Source organism: Styela clava, chromosome 4 (assembly GCF_964204865.1).
Source record: "Styela clava chromosome 4, kaStyClav1.hap1.2, whole genome shotgun sequence".
Classification (NCBI taxonomy): Eukaryota; Metazoa; Chordata; class Ascidiacea; order Stolidobranchia; family Styelidae; genus Styela; species Styela clava.
The window spans coordinates 17,929,860-17,950,544 of NC_135253.1; the positions used below are offsets into that span (position 1 = coordinate 17,929,860).

General features: G+C 34.4%; 2 protein-coding genes across 2 annotated transcripts; both read right to left on the reverse strand.

The window, feature by feature from the left end:
- Positions 1-1,484: 1,484 nt before the first annotated feature.
- On the reverse strand, positions 1,485-11,686 carry LOC120326716 (ferroxidase HEPHL1-like). The gene is made up of 21 exons (XM_039393055.2): positions 11,515-11,686; positions 10,856-10,985; positions 9,901-10,087; positions 9,446-9,641; positions 8,359-8,438; positions 7,945-8,075; positions 7,472-7,636; positions 6,951-7,089; positions 6,483-6,621; positions 6,043-6,226; positions 5,693-5,820; positions 5,459-5,584; positions 5,016-5,142; positions 4,753-4,929; positions 4,318-4,450; positions 4,001-4,164; positions 2,746-2,816; positions 2,584-2,669; positions 2,094-2,255; positions 1,815-2,010; positions 1,485-1,581 (listed from the first exon to the last, which is right to left on the reverse strand). Exons 1-21 carry the CDS (start codon positions 11,629-11,631, stop codon positions 1,516-1,518), a joined length of 2,904 nt encoding a protein of 967 aa, XP_039248989.2. The 5' UTR covers positions 11,632-11,686; the 3' UTR covers positions 1,485-1,515.
- A 170-nt stretch (positions 11,687-11,856) lies between these two features.
- On the reverse strand, positions 11,857-14,619 carry LOC120326550 (ferroxidase HEPHL1-like). Its single transcript, XM_039392871.2, has 6 exons — positions 14,448-14,619; positions 13,881-14,025; positions 13,607-13,797; positions 13,338-13,453; positions 12,029-12,135; positions 11,857-11,874 (listed from the first exon to the last, which is right to left on the reverse strand). Exons 1-6 carry the CDS (start codon positions 14,564-14,566, stop codon positions 11,857-11,859), a joined length of 696 nt encoding a protein of 231 aa, XP_039248805.2. The 5' UTR covers positions 14,567-14,619.
- Positions 14,620-20,685: the final 6,066 nt, after the last annotated feature.

Below are 20,685 nucleotides of genomic sequence, written 5' to 3' on the forward strand. Positions count from 1 at the left end.
GAATATGAGAGATCAAAAATACATCACGTATAAAAATATTCTTTGTGGATTTTCATCTTGAACTAATTTTAAAAAAGCACCAAAACATAGCCTCAGGAGCATATACAATTTATAACAAACATTTATTGAAACTGACATAAAACAAATACCGTATTTGCTATATCATGGCCTATTCTCTGTCCAAATTTGCGTAAGCTGGAATGAATTTGGAAACATCATGGCATTCAGAGTGATTGGACTTTATCTAAGTTAGAGCTAATTTAGGAATGTCGGTCTGAAATATTGATCATTACGCTTGGGCCGGGTCGGGTCGGTCCTGAAATGCCAATCATTACGTTCGGGTTGGGTCGGGCTTCTCTGTCGCTGACTTTTTTTTGAAATAAATATATGTTTATAAAAATCTATGTGTGGATACTAAACAAAAGAATACTTGTTATAAAAAAAATAATTTGAATGAAACAGAGAAGAAGCTGTAATGAAACTTTCCCCGACCTTTGAATCCCAAAAATATTCTTCCTATACTTTACCATACCCGGCTCGGGTCGGGTCGGGCCTCCGAATCCAGTTAATTAGTCGGGCTCGGTCGGGTCGGGTTTAATACCCACGGGCTCGTGTCCTGTCGGGCTGGAATTTTTGGAATTTTCGGAGGTATCACGTTGCAAGAGATACGCCAGCGAATGAAATCCGACAGAAAAAAGTGTTGATTGATAAACAAGTATTCACATCGCGATAACCTTTTGGTACTAATATTACATTCTGCGATAGTTCAACTAATCAAAATCGCTGACTGAAAAAGAAATCGTTCAGTTAAGTTTTCTTGTATAGGATTATTGCATTTCGCATAAAGTCCTGAGGCATTTCATCAAATAATTACTTAAATTGACATATTCTGATTACCACAATATTTAAACAATATTCCCTCCTCCAGTAAAACTGTGTGTTTATCTCATACAAATCAATGTTGCAGTGCGTTCAAGGTATGTCGCAGCTTGTCAAAGTAAATAGGCGGTTAACTTAATAATAAGCTTGTGATAACGACAAATGAAACACCAAAATATCCTTTCTAGCAGAGTAAGCGTCTGGTAATAAACGCTGCACAAGAAGAAGTTTTTCAAATTGAAATTGTATAATTTGTTTCAGCGAAATTTGGGAAAAATTAAATTTATTTTCAAATTTATTTTCGAAGGTGGGTAAATTTGGGGTTTCTGTTGCTATAAGCAAACCAACCACCAATTTTCATACAAAATCTATGCTTATGGATTTATATATATACGTTAATCCTAACAAAAGAAAAGTACCCAAGATATGGAAAAATATATATGGAAAAGTACTCCGAATTCGTCACACATTTGAGGAGATTGTCGAACTTTCCTAACACTTTTCTCATTGAATCCTTTAAAACACAGATTAAAAATACTGATCAAAAAATTTCTTTCTCAGTCACATATATTAATGTTCATTGCAATGAAATACAGATTTGTGTGAAAGAAAGCAAAAATCGGAATGTCGAAAAAATTATTTGCGTCCGGTATAAGGTCCGGTCTTCGCGAATCTCCTTCTGCATTCACATTTGCACGGGGTCTGCAATAAAAGACGTGATATTAAAACAGTCAATTGATTTTTAAACATGACTTTTTTATTATAGTTTTAAACAAAGTCATACATCCTTTCATCAAATTGGGGTGGATTTCAATTTATACACAGTAGTAACGAATAATCATAAATAAACTTGAAACCGTTTCCGAATGTGAAATAAATATGAATGTGATATATTTCGAGACTTTTAAAAAAAATTATCAGAAAAACACACAAACCTTTACTGTGACGTTTCCTTTGAACAGTTTTCCCCCTTGTTCGTAAAATGTCATAATTTTACTAAAGCACCAGATAGTCTGACATTCGCAAGACTCATCATCGAAATAATATGATTTATACGGGTCTGGTAGATAATACAAGGTACTATCTCTTCCATCATAACTTTTGTCATCGCCGCACACTTTCTTTGGCTTTCTGTAAAAAATTGACCATTTTCAATAGCCCACAGAAGAAAAAAAAAGATCGTTTCACCACTTTTCTATACAACTTGGACTTACTTGCACTCAACACCGTAGTGTTTGAAGGGTTTGAACAATTTGACTTGTTGATTACGTCTTGTTGAACCGTAGTGAGATATGTGACTACATGTCCGATCTCTACAAGTTGAGTATTTTTCATCGCCATGTGCCGAACAAATTTCGTCTTGGCCGGTGGTATATCTAAATCATTATTAGCAAATCGGAATCTTAACAACAACAATTAAAGAGTATGTACTAAAAACATTGTTCCTGAATTAAGCCGACTCATCTTATCAAAAGACTGCAATTTGCTGAATATTTAAGCTTCGGTAACAGCTTCTTCCAGGATAAATAAACAAAAATCTTATATAACAAATAATTTCTGAAAGTTTGAATATGTATAAAGTAAGTCAATTTTCAAATAATATCAACAAATGCTTCCAGATTGCGTCATAAACATTCAACTAATATCAACTTTTGGGCTATTTTGTAGTTTATATACATAAACGTAAGGCTTTAGACATCATACCTTATTCTAGCACATTTCGGATATTTTTTGGACACAAATACTTCTTGTTTTGGAAATTTAAAACGTTTTGCCTCGCTCAGAGATATCTGAACAAAACATAAAAAATTAATTCAAAATATTAAATTCAAAATAAAAATAAATAAATATTATAATCTATCAAACCTTTTTGTCAAATCGTGCTAAGAATTCCGAATGCACGAATTCTTCTTTTGGCAAATAATATGCAGGTATCCCTAAATTAACAACAAATATTTAACAGTAATTATATTGTTGTTTTATCTTATATCAGATTATCAGTTCTTAAAAGGAATTATGAACTCCAAAATAATACGGCAATCTGCGAACATAAAAATGTGTGCCAAAGTATCCGATTACATTTTATTTTTATTCGTCTTATTGCAAATTACACCAATATGAGCTGTCCCAGCAATTCTTACTCTGCTCCATCGCAATGCTGCCACTGATTAATTTGAAGATTTCTCCATTAGAGAAATTCCCAAGTCTGCGATAAAATACCACGGAGTAAAATTTATTTCAAGTCGGTCGTTTTAGAACACTACAGGTGTGCCCCAGACACAAAGAATTAATGAGATTTGCAATGTCTAGGGAAGTGTTTTTAAGCTGTCGTGGTCCAAACCAAAACAAAACTCATGGTGTATTCCATTTTGTTTTTATTATTTTATGATGCCGCTTTTTCAATCAAGAAATTTTTGGTTGGGGGTTCACTTCTTTATTCTATCTATAGCATCTCGTCGCTGATGATTATATAATAAAACTAACTCGTTTTCCTCGCAGGTGTCATGATTCCACGCAAGATCCAAAAAAAGTAATTATCATCGTCTTCGCGGCACAAAAATAATTCGAGGAAATTTTCTGATTTAGCGAGATCAAACACCGAAATAAAGATTTTACGGATTAAATAACACGTCACGCTGACGAAAACAGTCGAGATTTATGCAAAATGCAATCGCAAACATCATTAGCGACCATATTTTTCACTGGTCGGGGAAAGGTCTATATGCATCATACCTATTAAAAATTGAACTGTTTTTCTTCATGCTAAAAATGTACATCATGGTAGGGGGGTGGGGCGCGGTGGGCACGGCTTAGAAAACTTAAGAACCACTGGTTATATTTCCAGAATGTTTATTGTTATCTCATACGGATTTGTTAATGTGTGACGTCAGAATAGCAAAAACAAGAATTTACCAAACGATCCATGGGTCAATTCCGTATTTAACAATTGCATTGTATACTATAGATAGGAGTGTTTGTTCAGGGCCGTTTCAAACAAAGTCCACAAAAGTTTATACAACGGCTACAAATTGATAGTTGTGTAGTTTCACATAATGATGAATGAATCATTGTGATTAACCAGTTACTTTAAGCAAAGATACTAAATCGTTTTGACAATTACCTGTCTGATCTTGAACAGTGTATGTTGTAACCATTCCAATAACTACGTGATCATTAACATGGCAATGTAGAAGCCATTCACCGACAGCATCCGGCCTCATTAAGACAGTAGCATACCGTCCTGTATACAAATCAAACACATCTCCTTTGTTTTCGGAGCTGGATCTAATGATGATGAACATAGGCCATATTGAATGTTAGAAACACGTGTGAACCAAACTGTTTTATTTCCGCTATTTAAAGACATGAGATCTTTATAAACTAATAAAAGAATACAGATTAAAAGAGAACATGAAATGAATACAAAAGTAAACTCACTGGTGTACAAACGCGTTAGCGTGGAAATGAGCCGCATGAATGTCTTCTTCTCCCTCTGCAAACAAATGCCACCTCACTAGCTCTCCTTTCTCCATATTCAATTCAGGAACATGATAAAGAAATCCATTGATATCTACATATGCATAGAAATGATTTTTGTTAAATTGTCACTGAAAAAGTCACTGATACGCTATCATCTGTTATGTGGAAAAAGGTAGGTATAAAAATGTACTAATTAAGAACATTAAAATTTTATGCATCATTTCTAAATTTCGTAAAAAGATATCGGAATATCTGATAGAAATGAATTTTCAACGTTAGAAAATATCCACCTGTTCAAACAAATAAGTTCCCATTCGAATGATTAGACAATAAATGTGTGATAATCGCGGTACAGTCTTTACAGTAATATAGTACAGTCAGTCGTTTACTTACGATTCATTTTGTTACTTTCCACAAAAGATTTGTCTTTTCTATCAAATGTTTTAGGATTAGCTTTTGCAAATTCATGAATATTTTCATCGATATAATGACTCAAATTTTCATCAGTGATGTAAAATAATAAAGAGAACTCTTTATCTGCCATTCCTCCTTTCTTTTGGTTTAATGTCCCTGCAATATGATTTGAACTGTGTCTCTGCATCTTTATATATATGTGTTGCAACAGTTGAAATTATACATCAAAATAGGCTGATTACCTCTTCTACATATGACCATGGGTCCTCTAGCTCCACTGTAGGCATCTCTTCTGAAATCAGCGACGGAATAATAGGCACTGGCGAAACAATCAGGTTGATCCGGATTCGGAGCCAACTCCGGTCTTACCTGTGTTGTATTAAATATTTTTAAAACGATGCAATGCATGAAATAAATATAAATTTCACGCAAAGTGTAGTCAAGAATTTCAGGCATATTTGCGAATGCTAATCACTCATTATAATATACTACAATATATTTAAGTTAGCACTACAAATTTATGTAAAACAAAAAGATTGTTTTACAATTGTATTATACATTTCAACCAAAAATTCACACTTAAACTTCATTTTTTTTACATTTTGAAATCAACTTTTTTGAAAACTATATTCAAGCAAGATGATGTCTTTGTTACAGATTTTCTACGTTTACTATAAATTTATACCTGCCAAGTGTAGGTCACGGTTTTTCCTGGTTCGGCGGTTGGTACGGGACCTTGCATAATTCCTACGTAATACACGCCGATTGGTAGCACATTGAACTTAATCGTTGCCATATTTTTGAAATGAACCTTTGAACAATACACCGTGTTTTTGTTTTTTCGATAAAAAGCTGTCGATTTATCAAACTATATATAAAAATAGGCAAATGTGATATAAAATGTTATCAAATGATTCACCTTCACTTCGTCACCGATTTCCATTTTTAAAATGGGTCCGTCGAATCCAAGATGCTTCGGCTTTGGTTTTCGAACAGTGAAGGAGGCATCGGTATATTCATAAAATATAGCTTTTTTATACCTTGATCCTGGAAATATCATTATTTTACATGAATTTTTGTTAGTAATGAGAAGATTAAATATTATATTAGAAGTAAAATAAATACCAAAGACCAAATACCAAAGTACAAGCGGGTAATAATGTTTTAATAAGGATACACGAAGTGTCCCAAATGATCCATCGTTATTGCAAATAAACAAAATATAGTCAACTTTAGATTTTTCAAGCAAAGATTTAAATTTAATTTAACCTATGTATTTTCCATTCTCCTGGTGAGCATATAAATAAGCGATATGCTCTGGATCATCAACAGAATTTCCTTTATGATCGAATCTACGAGGAAGATAATCCCAAACTTCTTCAACAATGCCGAGATAAATTGTTCGTTTAGCAGAAGGCTGAAATTTTGGCTTCGGATCACTGCAGTATTTTGACTTGAAGAAAATAGAAATATTTGTAAATAGTTTTGTTCTGAGAGGTTATGGTCGTAAACACGACGTTAGTGATTGAGATTCATTATATTATGTAGAAAAAATATGAAAGCATTTTGAAGTCTCTGAGCGATAACTTTGATGAACGTCTGTAGCTTATTGTTAACAGTTGCCACTTAATCTATCAAACTATTGAGCTGAACTTTCTTCCAAAACCGAAGATGTTGCAAGATAACACGAACATAGTACTCTTATTTACCTCATAAGAAGAATGCATCCCATTGGTTCCATGGTTTGATACGTGACATCCATACACTGCTACACCAGGCCCAAATGGGTATACACTAGTCGTGCTGATAACATGGGGAAAAACTCCAGCCCTGCCAGTGTACTCGGTTCTTAAGAACAAACAACAAGAACTTTAACACTGAGACATGAAACAAATAAACCATCCTAAATTTTTCAAATTTTTGTTTAACCAAATATAAATACTGTTTAGGAAATTAATCAAAAAGATATTCAGTCTTCGCCCAATGAACATTTTGACAAGGAGAAAAAGAAATGTCATTTAAATATTAAAACACACGTTATATGTACACAAATGTCAGGTTTTCAACCATGCCTTGTCGGTCAATGTTTTTGTTTTTTTCAGGTTTAACAGCGAATTACGGAAAGCAATGTTTTATTCCATACGTTTAGTCTCAAGTTATAGCAAAATTTGAATCACCTAGTTTTTCTTGCAGCTCCGTGCAATGTGAATGCATGATTATTCAGTTCAGAACCCAGAGATATCAAACGAATATCGGTATATTGTTCCGTGCACAACTGCACGCCAAGTAGATTTGAGAACGCCAAACCATTAATTGCTGATGAAAGATATTGAAAGGATAAGTAAACTTCTAATTTTAGACCAACTGAGTGAATTTATTTTCTACATTTAAAAACATATAGTATAATTCAACATTTCCGTTAAAGATTCGTCAACTATTATTTTGTTGTTGTTGTTCTTGTTCATTTCTCTATTAGTATTTCTCTTGTTATGAAATAAACATTTTTTTAATTACTAGACCAAGTGCGTTAAAATTTCCCGCTGTTAAAAATTCTATTTTTTGCTAGAAGGCTATAAATTTTTATTTATTTTAAAGTTTCTGTAGAATTCTTGGGGTCGTTTATTGGCAATGACGTCATCAAAACTCCGCACTTTGTGGCAGTGGTCTACTGTGACAGATTGCCAGTTTCTCAACTCACATTTCATTCTATTTGATTCCTTGAAATCTTCATCATCTTTATTAACCGATGAAGGATCTCCAGCGAAAGCATCAATATTTTGTTGAAGATATGGACTTTCGTTTTCGTCGAACATTACCAACAACATGTAGTAAACTGTTTTCTTCATTTCATCTTCTAGCGTGCCTTGTTCGGTATAATACAGAAAGTATTATTCAATTTTTGCTATATCAACATTGTTTTACCGTTTTTTTTTATTAAAAAAAAAAATAGAACAGCACCTTTATAGGAAGTAAATTACACATAAATGAGGACAAATAAATAGTATTGCGACGAAATACTTTTCAATTAGTTACAAATAGTTAAATTACTTCAACATTAGGTTTAAATTGGGAAAATTGTAAAAAAAATTTAGTGCATTATAGTGCAACACTGAAACCAATATAGTTTATGCAAACATAATCTAAAGCGTGATAATAACCGACATATTCTACCTCTTTTGCAAATCACGATGGGGCCAACCAGTCCGGTATGTTGGTCAACATCGATACTGGCTAATGACGAATACATATGCGTAATACAGTTTTCATCTTTTTCGAGTGGAGAAACTCTGTCTGGTACAGGCCTGAAGTTATTATTAAATTAATTACAGCAAAATACGCTTAATGAAGATAAACCTTACTTGAGATTACAATATTTAGGTAATCAGTTTTTGCAGTTTACTCTTAAATGTGTTATAGTGATCTCATGTTGATATGACAGACCATCTCACCATAACATGGTGTTAGTTAAATTTATTGCGGTGTTGCTGAAGGTTAGTTGTTTACGTAAGTTATGGCAAAGTGAGTTACCTGGTTCAATCAACAGTTGTTTAATATTTCAAAAGTTACAATATTTTGTTCGCTTACCACACATAAGTGTAAGTCTCTCCCGGTTTTACTTTTTGTTTTCCAAATGAGAAGACTCCGTGAGGAAACATCTCATAAGTCTTTGTAAAATATATAAAAGGAGAGAACAATACTCAAATATAAGGACACGAAAGCCAAAACGAAGGAGTATAAAATATTTCACAGCAACGGTAGGCTGATTACGAGATCACTGAGTTGTAATCACGGAACTACGGGACGCAATCAATACTTTTTAGATGCCTTCGTCGCACAAAACTTCGAGGTGAAAAAGTATCCCATAGAGACCACAGATATTTTTTAAAATAAATGAAAGTAATAGCCTTTTCGACAAAACCAGTGAAAGCTTGAACCAGTGAAAATTTCCAATTATTTTGATCCGGTAGTTGACGATAAACGTGATTTTTTAAAACACCAGCCAATAACAAAACGATCCATGCGTCCATTTCGTATCCAAAGACAATTAGGATAAAACTATTTTCTTTAATAGCTTGTATTAACATCACGATTTTAAACCTATGTTTGAGCGTGATACAATATTTCGTAACATTGCTTTGGGCTTAAAATTCATATTAAGTTGGTATGTCTGGATACTGGAGATTAAATCAACAAAGATTTACTTTGATTAAACACGGAATCTGTATATCTGAATCACGTACAGATAGATCATACTCTTCAGAGGCTCTAAGCACGCAAGAATTTGGTGCCCTAAGTGTGCCTTTCAAAATATTAACTCCATAAACCACACACGATATTATTCAGCAAATTGGATCAAAACTAACAGTGAAAAAAAAAAAAATATTAGTAATGTGGAAGTTCATCACTAATTTAGGGCCAAGTTATAATATGTTTACATTCATTTTTGGAAATAGTACCTACCTACATACCCTACCACCTCACCCCATACCTACAAACATTTATACAGAGGTTATAGATGATACTTGGAAACGGAAAAAGAAATTGAGCGAAAGTTCATACGGACCGATATTGAGGTCTGAGTCGTCTGACCAATTAGAAGCATTTCCTTAAACACGATTACAAATTTGGCTTTGAAATTTACTGTGGTGCCAGCACTGATCGAAATTCTCACCCGATTAGCTTTGTTTTTAAATACAACATATATTATTTCTCCAACTTCAGCAAAAATAACAGGACCAAGGATTCCCATTACAGGATCACGTTCCACTTCTACTTGAAATGTGTAATCAGTGTATCCTTTATAAACCGCTTTGATATAGATTCCTCCTATTCTATCTGGACCTTTCTTAAAATATTCATGACTGTACCTGAAAGAAATTAATTGTGTACATTAGTGTAGAGTATAAACATAATAGAAAGCGTCAAAACAAAGCACTGTCTACGAGTTGTTATTGTGCTTAAATTTCTAATACTCTCAAAACTAAATAAAATAACACAATATGTTATTTTTCTTTTTTATTCGTGTTTAGTAAATCAGGTTTTCGTGGATTTTAGGCTCATCCATAGTTACCCGTAACACGAACCCGCTTATACATATTGCATGAGCAAATAATAATTGTATCTTACTGTCCCTCTTCTGCAATCGGTTTTTGTGTTATCATGTTCATTCCAGTTGGTGCATAATTCCATTCAACTTCTTCTGCTGCAATATAATATGTCCGAACAGTGTTACCAACACTTTCTAAACCTTTTCCAAATTCTGCCCCCAGCTTTGGTTTACAAGTATCATTTACTGTGTAAAACATTCCCATTCCTAGAATAAAACAAAACCATCTGTTAAATTAAATAATTACTTCTTGATACATGTGTTTAAAAATATACCAAATGGCAATAATTTTGATTTGAAGCGAAGGGGAATTTGTCGACGCTTTAAGTGATGAAATAGCATTTTGATGATTGAAAATGTCCATACCAAATGGCAATAATTTTGATTTGAAGCGAAGGCGAATTTGTCGACGCTTTAAGTGATAACATAGCATTTTGATGATTGAAAATATCCATACCAAATGACAATAATTTTGATTTTAAGGGACAGGTAATTTGTCGACGCTTTAAGTGATGAAATAGCATTTTGATGATTGAAAATGTCCATACCAAATGACAATAATTTTGATTTTAAGGGAAAGGTAATTTGTCGACGCTTTAAGTGATGAAATAGCATTTTGATGATTGAAAATGTCCATACCAAATGGCAATAATTTTGATTTGAAGCGAAGGGGAATTTGTCGACGCTTTAAGTGATGATATAGCATTTTGATGATTGAAAATGTCCATACCAAATGACAATAATTTTGATTTTAAGGGACAGGTAATTTGTCGACGCTTTAAGTGATGATATAGCATTTTGATGATCGAAAATGTCCATACCAAATGGCAATAATTTTGATTTGAAGCGAAGGGGAATTTGTCGATGCTTTAGGTGATAAAATAGCATTTTGATGATTTAAAATGCCAAAAATTTCAATTTTGGAAAATACTGAAAATTATTTGGCAGATGAAAAGAAAGAGGAAATTGAGTTACCGCCAACAACATGGTTTGTCACGTGACATCCGAAAATCCACTTTCCTGGATTGTCAGCTCTCATAATTGTAGTCATGAATGTTGCAGGGAACAAAGTCACAGTATCTCCTCGATGTCCGTTAATAATTGCCTGATAATTTTTTTAATAGTTTGAATATGTTACATTTTAGCGTAAACTTGAGAAGCATTAGAATGATAGTAAACTGCTTTTCAGTATGTTTTTCAAATTGATATATTTCACTGGCAATTCATATACATGCTTCAAATTTAATCCAGTTTAAGCAGTGAAAGTTGTAACATTTGATTGTGCTTTGAATTTACGCTAGTAAGCGTTGTGGCATTTGATTGCGTTTTCACTTGCCCGACTAAGCCTCAATCTGCTAGCAAATGCAAAATAAAATCAGTTGGTGTTGCGCGTAACTAACCATCTTTCCATGATTCATCCATCCCGCATGCGTAATGCAACAACGCTGCAGGAAGAATAAAGATAACCACTCTGTTTGATTCAAGAGTCTTGCTAACTAACACAAATATATTTAATACAGTTGAAATATACTCGTCTGCAGAAGCCTGACCTCAGTCAGAGCGGACGTTACAAAAATGCATTTGTGATAGTGTGCAGCAAGACTCTTGAATAAAATAACAAGATAATATATTACGGAATTCCCCATAAATTGCATCCCATGCATTTCTGAACCCATTCCAATTAGATACCAGTTCACCAAATCGCCTTTGCACATTTCAACCAAGTGCCTTAATAAGATTTTTCCATTCATAGCGTGAAATACATTGCTTTCAATGAAATCTGGATCTTTTTTATCTACAGTTTCTGGCTGCAGTGTGTAGGTCTAAACAAAAAATGAAAATTTGATTGAAAATCTTGAATTAAAATTTAAGGTTTTATATATCTGATAGTTTTTTGAATGTCAATTCACGCCACCTTGCGTACAAGACAGTCTACAAACACGCTTGTAATTTTCCCACCAATTAGGTTCAATATACTAATGTAACATTGGTTTCTATGGTTAAAAATAATAATAAACATATGACATGAATTTCGTGTTACAGCTTTCCAGTGCAACTAAACCGGTATAATGGTATTGAGGTGTTAAACCTATCTTGATAAAATGACACAAAAATAATTTTAAAATTATTAGTGAGCCGCCTTCTTGCCTTAATATTTTCGTCAATGTACCAACTTTCATTTTCGTCAATGACGAAGACAATAATTGCAAATTCACGATCTACATCTTTACGATGTCCCGCGGATGTCAATGTTCCTGAATGTGAAAACAATAATTTTTGCTTGGAAACTATTGTATTGCATTCCTTGTAGTAAATTCATAAAGCTACTAGTTCATAAGTTGCATAATATTCTCCGGAATAAATTTTATCATCAGTGTAACGCCTTTAATTAAAGTATATTTATTCGGTACGTATTATTTGGACTGACTTTCATTGGTGCTATCTACTTTTACACAATGTTTTTCATGGTATCGTATCGCTGTAAAGTAATTGGTTGATTACTATATAAATGCCCCAGTTATAACAATATGAGCGAATTGGTGGTAATGGACCAATTGATGGACAGTCCTGGAGTTGAACGCTTGTGAACACCGAAGTGTTATATCGATATCAAGACTTTGTGTGGCACACGAAAATTATTTTGAAATCAGAGGCAATTTTTGATGAAATTTTTAACAAATGCCAAAGCGAATGGATATGAGACAGTTTTTTAATGGGCTAATTTATGCCCTGCACAAACAAATCGTTTATTTCACAATCATTGCAATGTTTGTAAAACTTCAAAAATTATTCGTACAAGATTTTAATGCCTCTATGTAGGCCGTAGAGTATGCTCAATAAACAATGAGCCTGGTAAAAACAATTTTTGTTGTGATAAATATGTCAAAAGTTCGCGATTATTGAACAAATAAATACATTGGTTTTACTGTTGCACTCGAGGGCGAAATATAAACTTAATTGCAAATTGACACGGAATTCACATTTTTAAAGTATTAAATAAGATTTAAAAGTCGTACCCAATATATAACGCCATAGCCGCCATATCCTATAACTCTTCTCATATTAAATTTCCATTTGACGTATATTCGTTTTAATTGATACCCCAGCCTAAACCGGACTCGGCACCTACTGCTTCTGTTCACAACGCCTTCCAGATTAATCTCACAAAATGGAGTTCAAACCATTCTGCATGAGTGCATTGCTTGATTTAACAATAATTTTGGTCCTCATTCACAGATTTCCATTGTTTTGTTAAATAAGCCAATTTAAAACACAAATACAATATCGGCTTTAAAATATTTGATTCATAATGCCATACAAATATATATATATATATATATAATAGTCAGTAAAATTGAAATTAGTGTGAGAAAGAATTCTAATTTATTATATATTCAACCAGATCCTCATATAAAGTTTCACTTGCGGCGTGACTTATTAGGCTTTGATACAATACCTTCTTTGCACGTGAGGAGAGTTCCGATTAAGCCAGTGTGTTGATCTCTTGACGAGTGAACATGAGAATGATAAGCCCACGTCAGGCAATTTGGATCCTCCTTTCCTGGAGCATATCTACAAATTAAGTAAGTGATATGAAGCAAATATTTGTCTTGTACAAATATTTAAAAATCTTGCTCATCAGAGAGAAAAAAAATTGCTCAATCGATAGTCGGTCAACGCGGAAAATATTATAAACTTATTTTATTTCTAGACTCAGTTACATACGCGTCTCTAACTTCCCAGACATAAGTATGTTTTCCTCCGGGTCGAATTGTGTCATCGACTTTATCTGAAGATGTTGTGTTGTCCGAGTACAACGCTCCCTCACTGGATTTCTCGTAAAAAACGCCATGTGGATGAATACTATATGGTCGGGAAGCCCGATTGAAAGCATAAACGACGATCGTGTCGTTCACCTTGATATAAATACTAATTTCAAACTTAAATTCTGAAGAATAGTTACATTTTGTATTCGCTTCAACAACAAAACACGTCATACCTCAGCTCTAATAATAGGACCAAATAATCCCAATGACTCCGGCCTCGGACTTCGTGTGCTGAATGTTGAATCAGTGTATTGGCGAAAAACTGCTTTCTTATATTCTCCTCCTATCCTGGCCGGTCCACGATCCCTAGAAACTGGGCTACAAAAAAATTTTGGATTCATATCAAAGTATTGTGAAAGATTGTTGAAGGTTGATTAAATGTTTAGGAGTTGAATTTGAGGCGTTACGTTTTTTGACATATATCATAAAAACTGTATTGAATCTTTTACCAATTTCATTTATTACTTTTGTGTATTCATTTAACATATATGCAGAATGGTGTTATTCTCTTATGTTTAAATAAACTTTTGCTCATAAGATTATTGTATTTCCTAAATTATTCGTAGATTTTATGAACACAATATACAGTTTATTATTTTTTCCACAATTTATAAAAATAATTTTGGCAGATCGGAAGAAAAAACATTGCTGCATTTCTCAAACATGTGATGATTTCGTGTAAAATATCTCTTTTACGTCGTCTGGTTCATCTCAATTAATTCAATTAACTCAAATCATACCTGTTCTCAGGGCCGTTGTAATTCCAAAATATCTCTTCCATTGCAATGAAATACTCACGTCTCATTGCCAATACCTCCCCAGCGCAAAATATAGAAACCAAAACAGCGATATAGTACATTTTGATATTTGATATATATAAAATAAATTTATATAACCTTCCCAGTAATCGTATGGCAGACAACCGTGTTACCAACACTTCCAGCGGGGAAATTGTTATACAAATTATATAAATCTAGAATCTATTTGGTAAAAAGGCATCACTTTACACGAGAATGTTAACCAAAAGTCTAATCCCGTCAGACATCTGGTATTTACACGGTTAGTTTATTGTTATCCCGATTGTATAATACGTGATATCTCTCGCCACAAAAACACAATGGTACATACAATGGCGTATTATAAAATCAATGTATTGAAGATAATTACAATCACGATAATTTTTTATATGACTACCAGAAATATATGATACCTGATTGATAGGTTAAAAACGTCGCATGAAATTATTTGACTTTAAATGTTACATCGCAAACATACCATGCACTTGCAAAACGTGGGGATTCTAACAACGATAAGTTTCAGTCAATTCGACTGATTTCAAACTTTCCGTATTTGAAAATGGGAGAATTCACTGAAGGGCGATCACTTATTTTTTTGCAAATGGATTCAGAGCCCTAGGGGCCAGATATTTCACTCCACATTTTGCTCTTCTTGTTCCCTGTACCGGCCTTTGTATATTGTAGTACGTCGTATTTCTCAGCGAACTTGTTCCTATACGCTTTGTCAAAATCTGTTACAGATGTTCACGTAAAAGATTATAACACTCAAAGAAGACCAATGCAAAAAATATATATTGGGAAACATAAATATGGCAACAGAAACAGAAAACTGTGACACGTAAGCATTTCTCCTTAGATTGTTGTCATATCGATCATATCGATCTGATGCTTCCTAATCTCGGATGGATAGTTCGAGTCGGTATTTTTGGCCACTTATTGGTATGCTTTGGTGTACTTTAATAATTTCCATAGAACGCAATAATGGGACAAGTGGGACACGTGGTACAAGTGGGACACGTGGGATAAGTGGGACAAGTGAGACACGTGGTACACGTGGCACAAGTGGGACAAGTGGGACAAGTGGGACACGTGGGACAAGTAGGACAAGTGGGACACGTGGTACACGTGGTACAATTGGGACACGTCGTACACGTGGTACAAGTGGGACACGTTGGACCCGTGGGACACGTAGGACAAGTGGAACAAGTAGGAAGAGTGGGACAAGTGGGACAAGTGAGACACGTGGTACAAGTAGTACAAGTGGGATACGTGGGACAAGTGGGACACGTGGTACAAGTGGGAAACGTGGTACAAGTGGGACAAAAGGGACAACTGGGACACGTGGGGCCCGTGGGACACCTGGGACACGTGGGACAAGTGGGACAAGTAGGACAGGTGGGACAAGTGGGATAAGTGGGACAAGTGGGACAATTGGGACAAATGGGACACGTGGAACACGTGGGACAAGTGGGACACGAGGGACACATGGGACAAGTGGGACACGTGGGGCAAGTGGGACACGTGGGAAAAGTGGGACACGACATTTTAGAGACACCCATAATTGTGTATCTTCAAATAATGATGAATGAATCACTGTGATATTTTCCTTAAAATATTTCCATTTTATTAAATAAGCAAAGATGTTTTATGATTAAGACTTCAGAGGTTTTTTCTTTCGAGAGAAATGTCAGTAGATAGAATTTGACAGGAATTGTAATAAGTGTTGACTGATAAACAAGCATTCACATCGAAATAAGCTTGTGGTGCTAATATTACATTCTGTGGCAATTCAACAAATCTAAATAGCTGGATGAAGAAGGAATCCTTTATCGAAACAAGTATATATTCACATCGCGATAAGCATGTGGTGCTAATATTACATTCTGTGGCAACTCAATAAATTAAAATAGTTGGCTGAAGAAGGAATCCTTCATCGAAACAAGTATATATTCACATCGCGATAAGCATGTGGTGCTAATATTACATTCTGCGCAAATCCAACAAATCAAAATTGTTGGATGAAGAAGAATTTATTTTCGTTTTATTAAAAGTTATATAAACGGGAAATTTTACATTCTTCATAAACTGAGGCATTTCGTAATATAATTCCTAAAATTAACATAATCCAAGTACCACAATATTTAAACAATATTCAATTTTCCAGTTAAAATTGAGTTTTCTCGTCTTTTGCGTCCCAACCCGGTACATTTCTACGGAATAAACCACTTTTGAATCAGTTCAAACCTCTGAGACTGCCTATTAGTACATATCAGTTGCAGTGTGTTTATGGTATGACGCATATCATCAAATTCTAAGCAAGTGATAACGACAAATGAAACAATACAATATCTTCTCTTGTAGAGTAAGCATCAGGTAATAATTGCTGCACAAAAAAAAGCGTACAAAAAATTTGTATAAGTTGTTTTTGCGAAATCTGGGAATTTGGGGAAAATTAAATTCATTTTGCTATAGTTTTAATTTGAATTAAGATAAATTTAGGGTTTCTGTTGCTATACGCAAACCAATCACCATTTTTCATACAAAATTCACACTTTTTATATATATATTCATCCTAATAAAAAAAAATTCAGGGTACCCAAAATATGAAAAAATTAAAAGTAATTCGAATTCGTCTGACAGGTACGGAGATTGTCAAAATTTCCAAACACTTCTTTCACTAAATCCTTGAGAACACAATTTCAAAAAATACTGATCAAAAATATTCCTTTTCGGTCACATATCTTATGGATGTTCAATGCATTAGAATACAGATGTGTAATAGAAAGCAAAAATCGGAATGTAGAAAATATATTTGCATCAATAGCATGATCCGATCATTGTGAACCTCCTTCTGCATTAACATTGCCTGGGGTCTGTATTAAAAACGTGATATGGAACCAATCAATTGCTTTTTTAAATGCCTTTTCTATTATAAAATCTCCAGCCCACAGGTGACTCGATGACTGTCACAGTCTTTCGCGACTCCTTATCTATTGCTATGAATCTCTCACTTGTATGAATTCTGATGTGTATACAAACAACGTAGTGTTTACTGTGCCGGTTCCTTTAAGCAATTTGTCCTTTTCTTCGTAAATTGTCTCAATTTCAATAAGCACCAGATAGTCTGACATTCGCAAGAGCCATTATCCAAATCTTAATATAACAGTCATATTTAATATTTATTATTAGTATTGATTAATTAATTTGATTCGAGTGTGAAATATTTACCTTTGAGACTTTGTTCTACAATATTGATTGAAGACTAAAATCAACTTCCGTTTTACAGGAATCATTGAAAGTATGTAGTAGGACTTATAGTATGTATGTATAGGAATCATATTAAAGAGAAATCTGAAAAGACTGAGTTTACCAAATAATAATTAGGGAAAATGATAACCCATAGATACGTAACTTTGCTTGCTTTACTTAATTTTATGTCACATTCCATTTATTACAGACTTCGTGTAAATGTGAATGCAGAAAAAGGTTCATTATGATAGAATATTATATAGGAGAAAATAAGTTTTATTTATTTTTGCTTCTTATCACAATATTATGTATTTCATTAATCATTTTTAATGTTTATGTATGTATTTGAAAAGCAATATTTCGATCAGTATTTTTAACGTTTCAACGTACGATAGTTTTTTGAACGATTATCAGAACAAGAAAGCAATGCTCAAATATATGGACACGCAGAACAATTCCCCCAAAATCATATGCGGTGACCAACGACTAACATACCGACGGTGACTTACCAGTACCTGTATCGGGGTACCGTGACGGTACAGGGACTGTCATAGACATTTTAGGTCCTGTGACAATTGAAACATCAGTTGAAATATCTCGTGATATGAGTCAATTATGTACCGTATTATCGGATCAGGTACCGAACCACAGTCAAACATTTCACATAAAAACGTTACTAAATAACATGCGTCAACTCAACACCACCCGAATCGGGGTACAAATTTTGGTACAGTGACTGTCATAGCCGTTTAGTGCTGATGGACAATTCGACTACACGGACAACTCACCAGGCCTAGGGCGGTGTAGCCAGTCTGTGGACGATTTCATTCAAACCGCTCTAAAACAAAAACCAATATTTCTAACCCGTTAATTTTTTTCACCGTGGGTGAATTGGCAATTATTCTACACGCTAAACCTCGAATTAACTTTATACGACCAAGGGTTAAAGTTATACAAACCCCCAAAGTACGACGCTCGGAAGACGTATTTCCAACCGAACGTTCAGTGTGCGACCACGGATTTCAAGCCTTGAACATCGTTTCTGCTGAGTCGAGACTATTGCATACGCAGCCATACAGCAATCAAACAGACAAAACACGGTGGTCGCAAATTGGTTGACAAAGATATTATCGACGTATTAGGATAGGATTTGCATATTTTATCCCGGGGGAGAGAAGTAACTTTCAAAGATGGTTAAAAAAAACACAACTCTACCCACCTGCCAAGTTTCATTTTTTTATCTTTTATATTTGTATGGATTTTCAAGGTTTTGACAGCTACGAGTTAGTTCAGTGTCACCGCGCTGTGTTACGGTACCAGAACTAATCTATCTTTAGAAGTTCCTGTCTTGTGACAGCGTGAAAACATTGGGCTTCACATTGCATTTCTGACCGTCATATATTTTAAAAACACGGTTATTTTGAACAAAACTCGTTAAATTATAAACAAAGCACCACATCACAGCAATCAAACAGACAAAAACACGGTGGTCGCAAATTGGTTGACAAAGATATTATCGACGTATCGGAAATGCGCACCCCGTATTCCCCATCCTTCAAATGTAGAAACGCGAAACCTTCAAATATGGTTAAAAGAAACACAACTCTACCCACCTGGCAAGTTTCATTTTTTATCGCTCATATTTGTATGGATTTTCAAGCTTTTGACAGCTACGAGTTAGTTCAGTGTCACCGCGCTGTGTTACGGTACCAGAACTTTTCTATCTTTAGAAGTTCCTGTCTTGTGACAGCGTGAATTGAAATTGCAAGTTTTCCGTTGGACACAAAATGGCGTCCGATGCCCGCAGAACGTTCAGTGACGTCATAGCAAACAAATCTTACAGAGCTAACAGAAATATTTGAAATAAATACAAGTAATAGCCTTCTGGAGAAAAATTTCATCGTCAACCACTGAAAATTTCAAAGCAATTGGTCCAGTAATCAAAGAGAAAAGCTACGTTTTAAAAACGTGTCAAAGAACAAGAATAAGAGCAAGAACAAGAACAAGGACAAGGACAAGAACAACAACAACAACAACAACAACAACATAACATTGAAACGATCGTTATGTCCATTTCGTGTCCAAAAACATGCTACCTGATTGAGAGGCGAAAAACTCTATAAAGTTGTTTTGACTTTTAAACTACATATTGCGCAAATATGACAGGGCAAATTATAAATTTGCAGGAAAGTTTCAAATTTCTTATCATATGTATAAAATGTGCGCACTCTTGCTACGAACGTGCCACTGGAACGTGACCTAAACGTAGCCTTAGAGCTATTGGGCCATGTTTTGGCAGTTATGTCATGTACTTGACAAACGACCTGATAATGATTGCAAGATATTTGGCCTTTGAAAAACATTTGTCACAATAGTAGGAATTAAGTAGGTCTCTGCATTCAATTAGATCTGAACGAGAAGACTATATGACAAGGATGTGATCTTCGAATTCATAAAGTGCAATCCCCGTTTGGATTCTGTTTGAAGACTGACGCAGAATTTTTCAAATTGTTTTGACTTCTCAATAAACATTCCTAACTGTTGCAGGGCCCGCCTCTCAACGTGATCACCTAGTCACAAATGTACAGTTTGAAATGTACAAATGTACATCATTTATTGCACAAAAATAAAGACATTTGAATAAATACTTCTAATTCAGTTATAGAGCGAGGGTTTTTTTGATTTTATGTTGAATAGAATGTACATTAAGACTGCGACGGTGTGTTTGAAGTGGCGATTGTGTTCCGAGGTTAGTTTAGATGAGGAGTGTGTTGGTGTAATCTGCAAGAAATTCATGCCGCTAAAAATGTATATCACTGACTCAAACTAAAGCCAAGCGTGAAACAGGCGGCACAAAGGGGCTTGTTATTCCTATATCCGTCATAGGTTACAATTTTTCATTGGCAGCTGGCCGAGTTGTTTACAGTCGTGT

Excerpts from the sequence above, each read along its gene's own strand:
- LOC120326716 (XM_039393055.2), bottom strand. The coding sequence starts at position 11,631 with ATGAATGGAAAAATCTTATTAAGGCACTTGGTTGAAATGTGCAAAGGC. Across the intron at positions 8,439-9,445 it reads TTAAAAACAAAGCTAATCGG|ACTTATGAGATGTTTCCTCA; the intron begins GTGAGAATTTCG and ends TATTTTACAAAG. Across the intron at positions 5,585-5,692 it reads AAATCGGTGACGAAGTGAAG|GTTCATTTCAAAAATATGGC; the intron begins GTGAATCATTTG and ends TATTGTTCAAAG.
- LOC120326550 (XM_039392871.2), bottom strand. The coding sequence starts at position 14,566 with ATGTACTATATCGCTGTTTTGGTTTCTATATTTTGCGCTGGGGAGGTA. Across the intron at positions 14,026-14,447 it reads TACAACGGCCCTGAGAACAG|CCCAGTTTCTAGGGATCGTG; the intron begins GTATGATTTGAG and ends ATTTTTTTGTAG. Across the intron at positions 13,454-13,606 it reads GTCTGGGAAGTTAGAGACGC|ATATGCTCCAGGAAAGGAGG; the intron begins GTATGTAACTGA and ends CTTAATTTGTAG.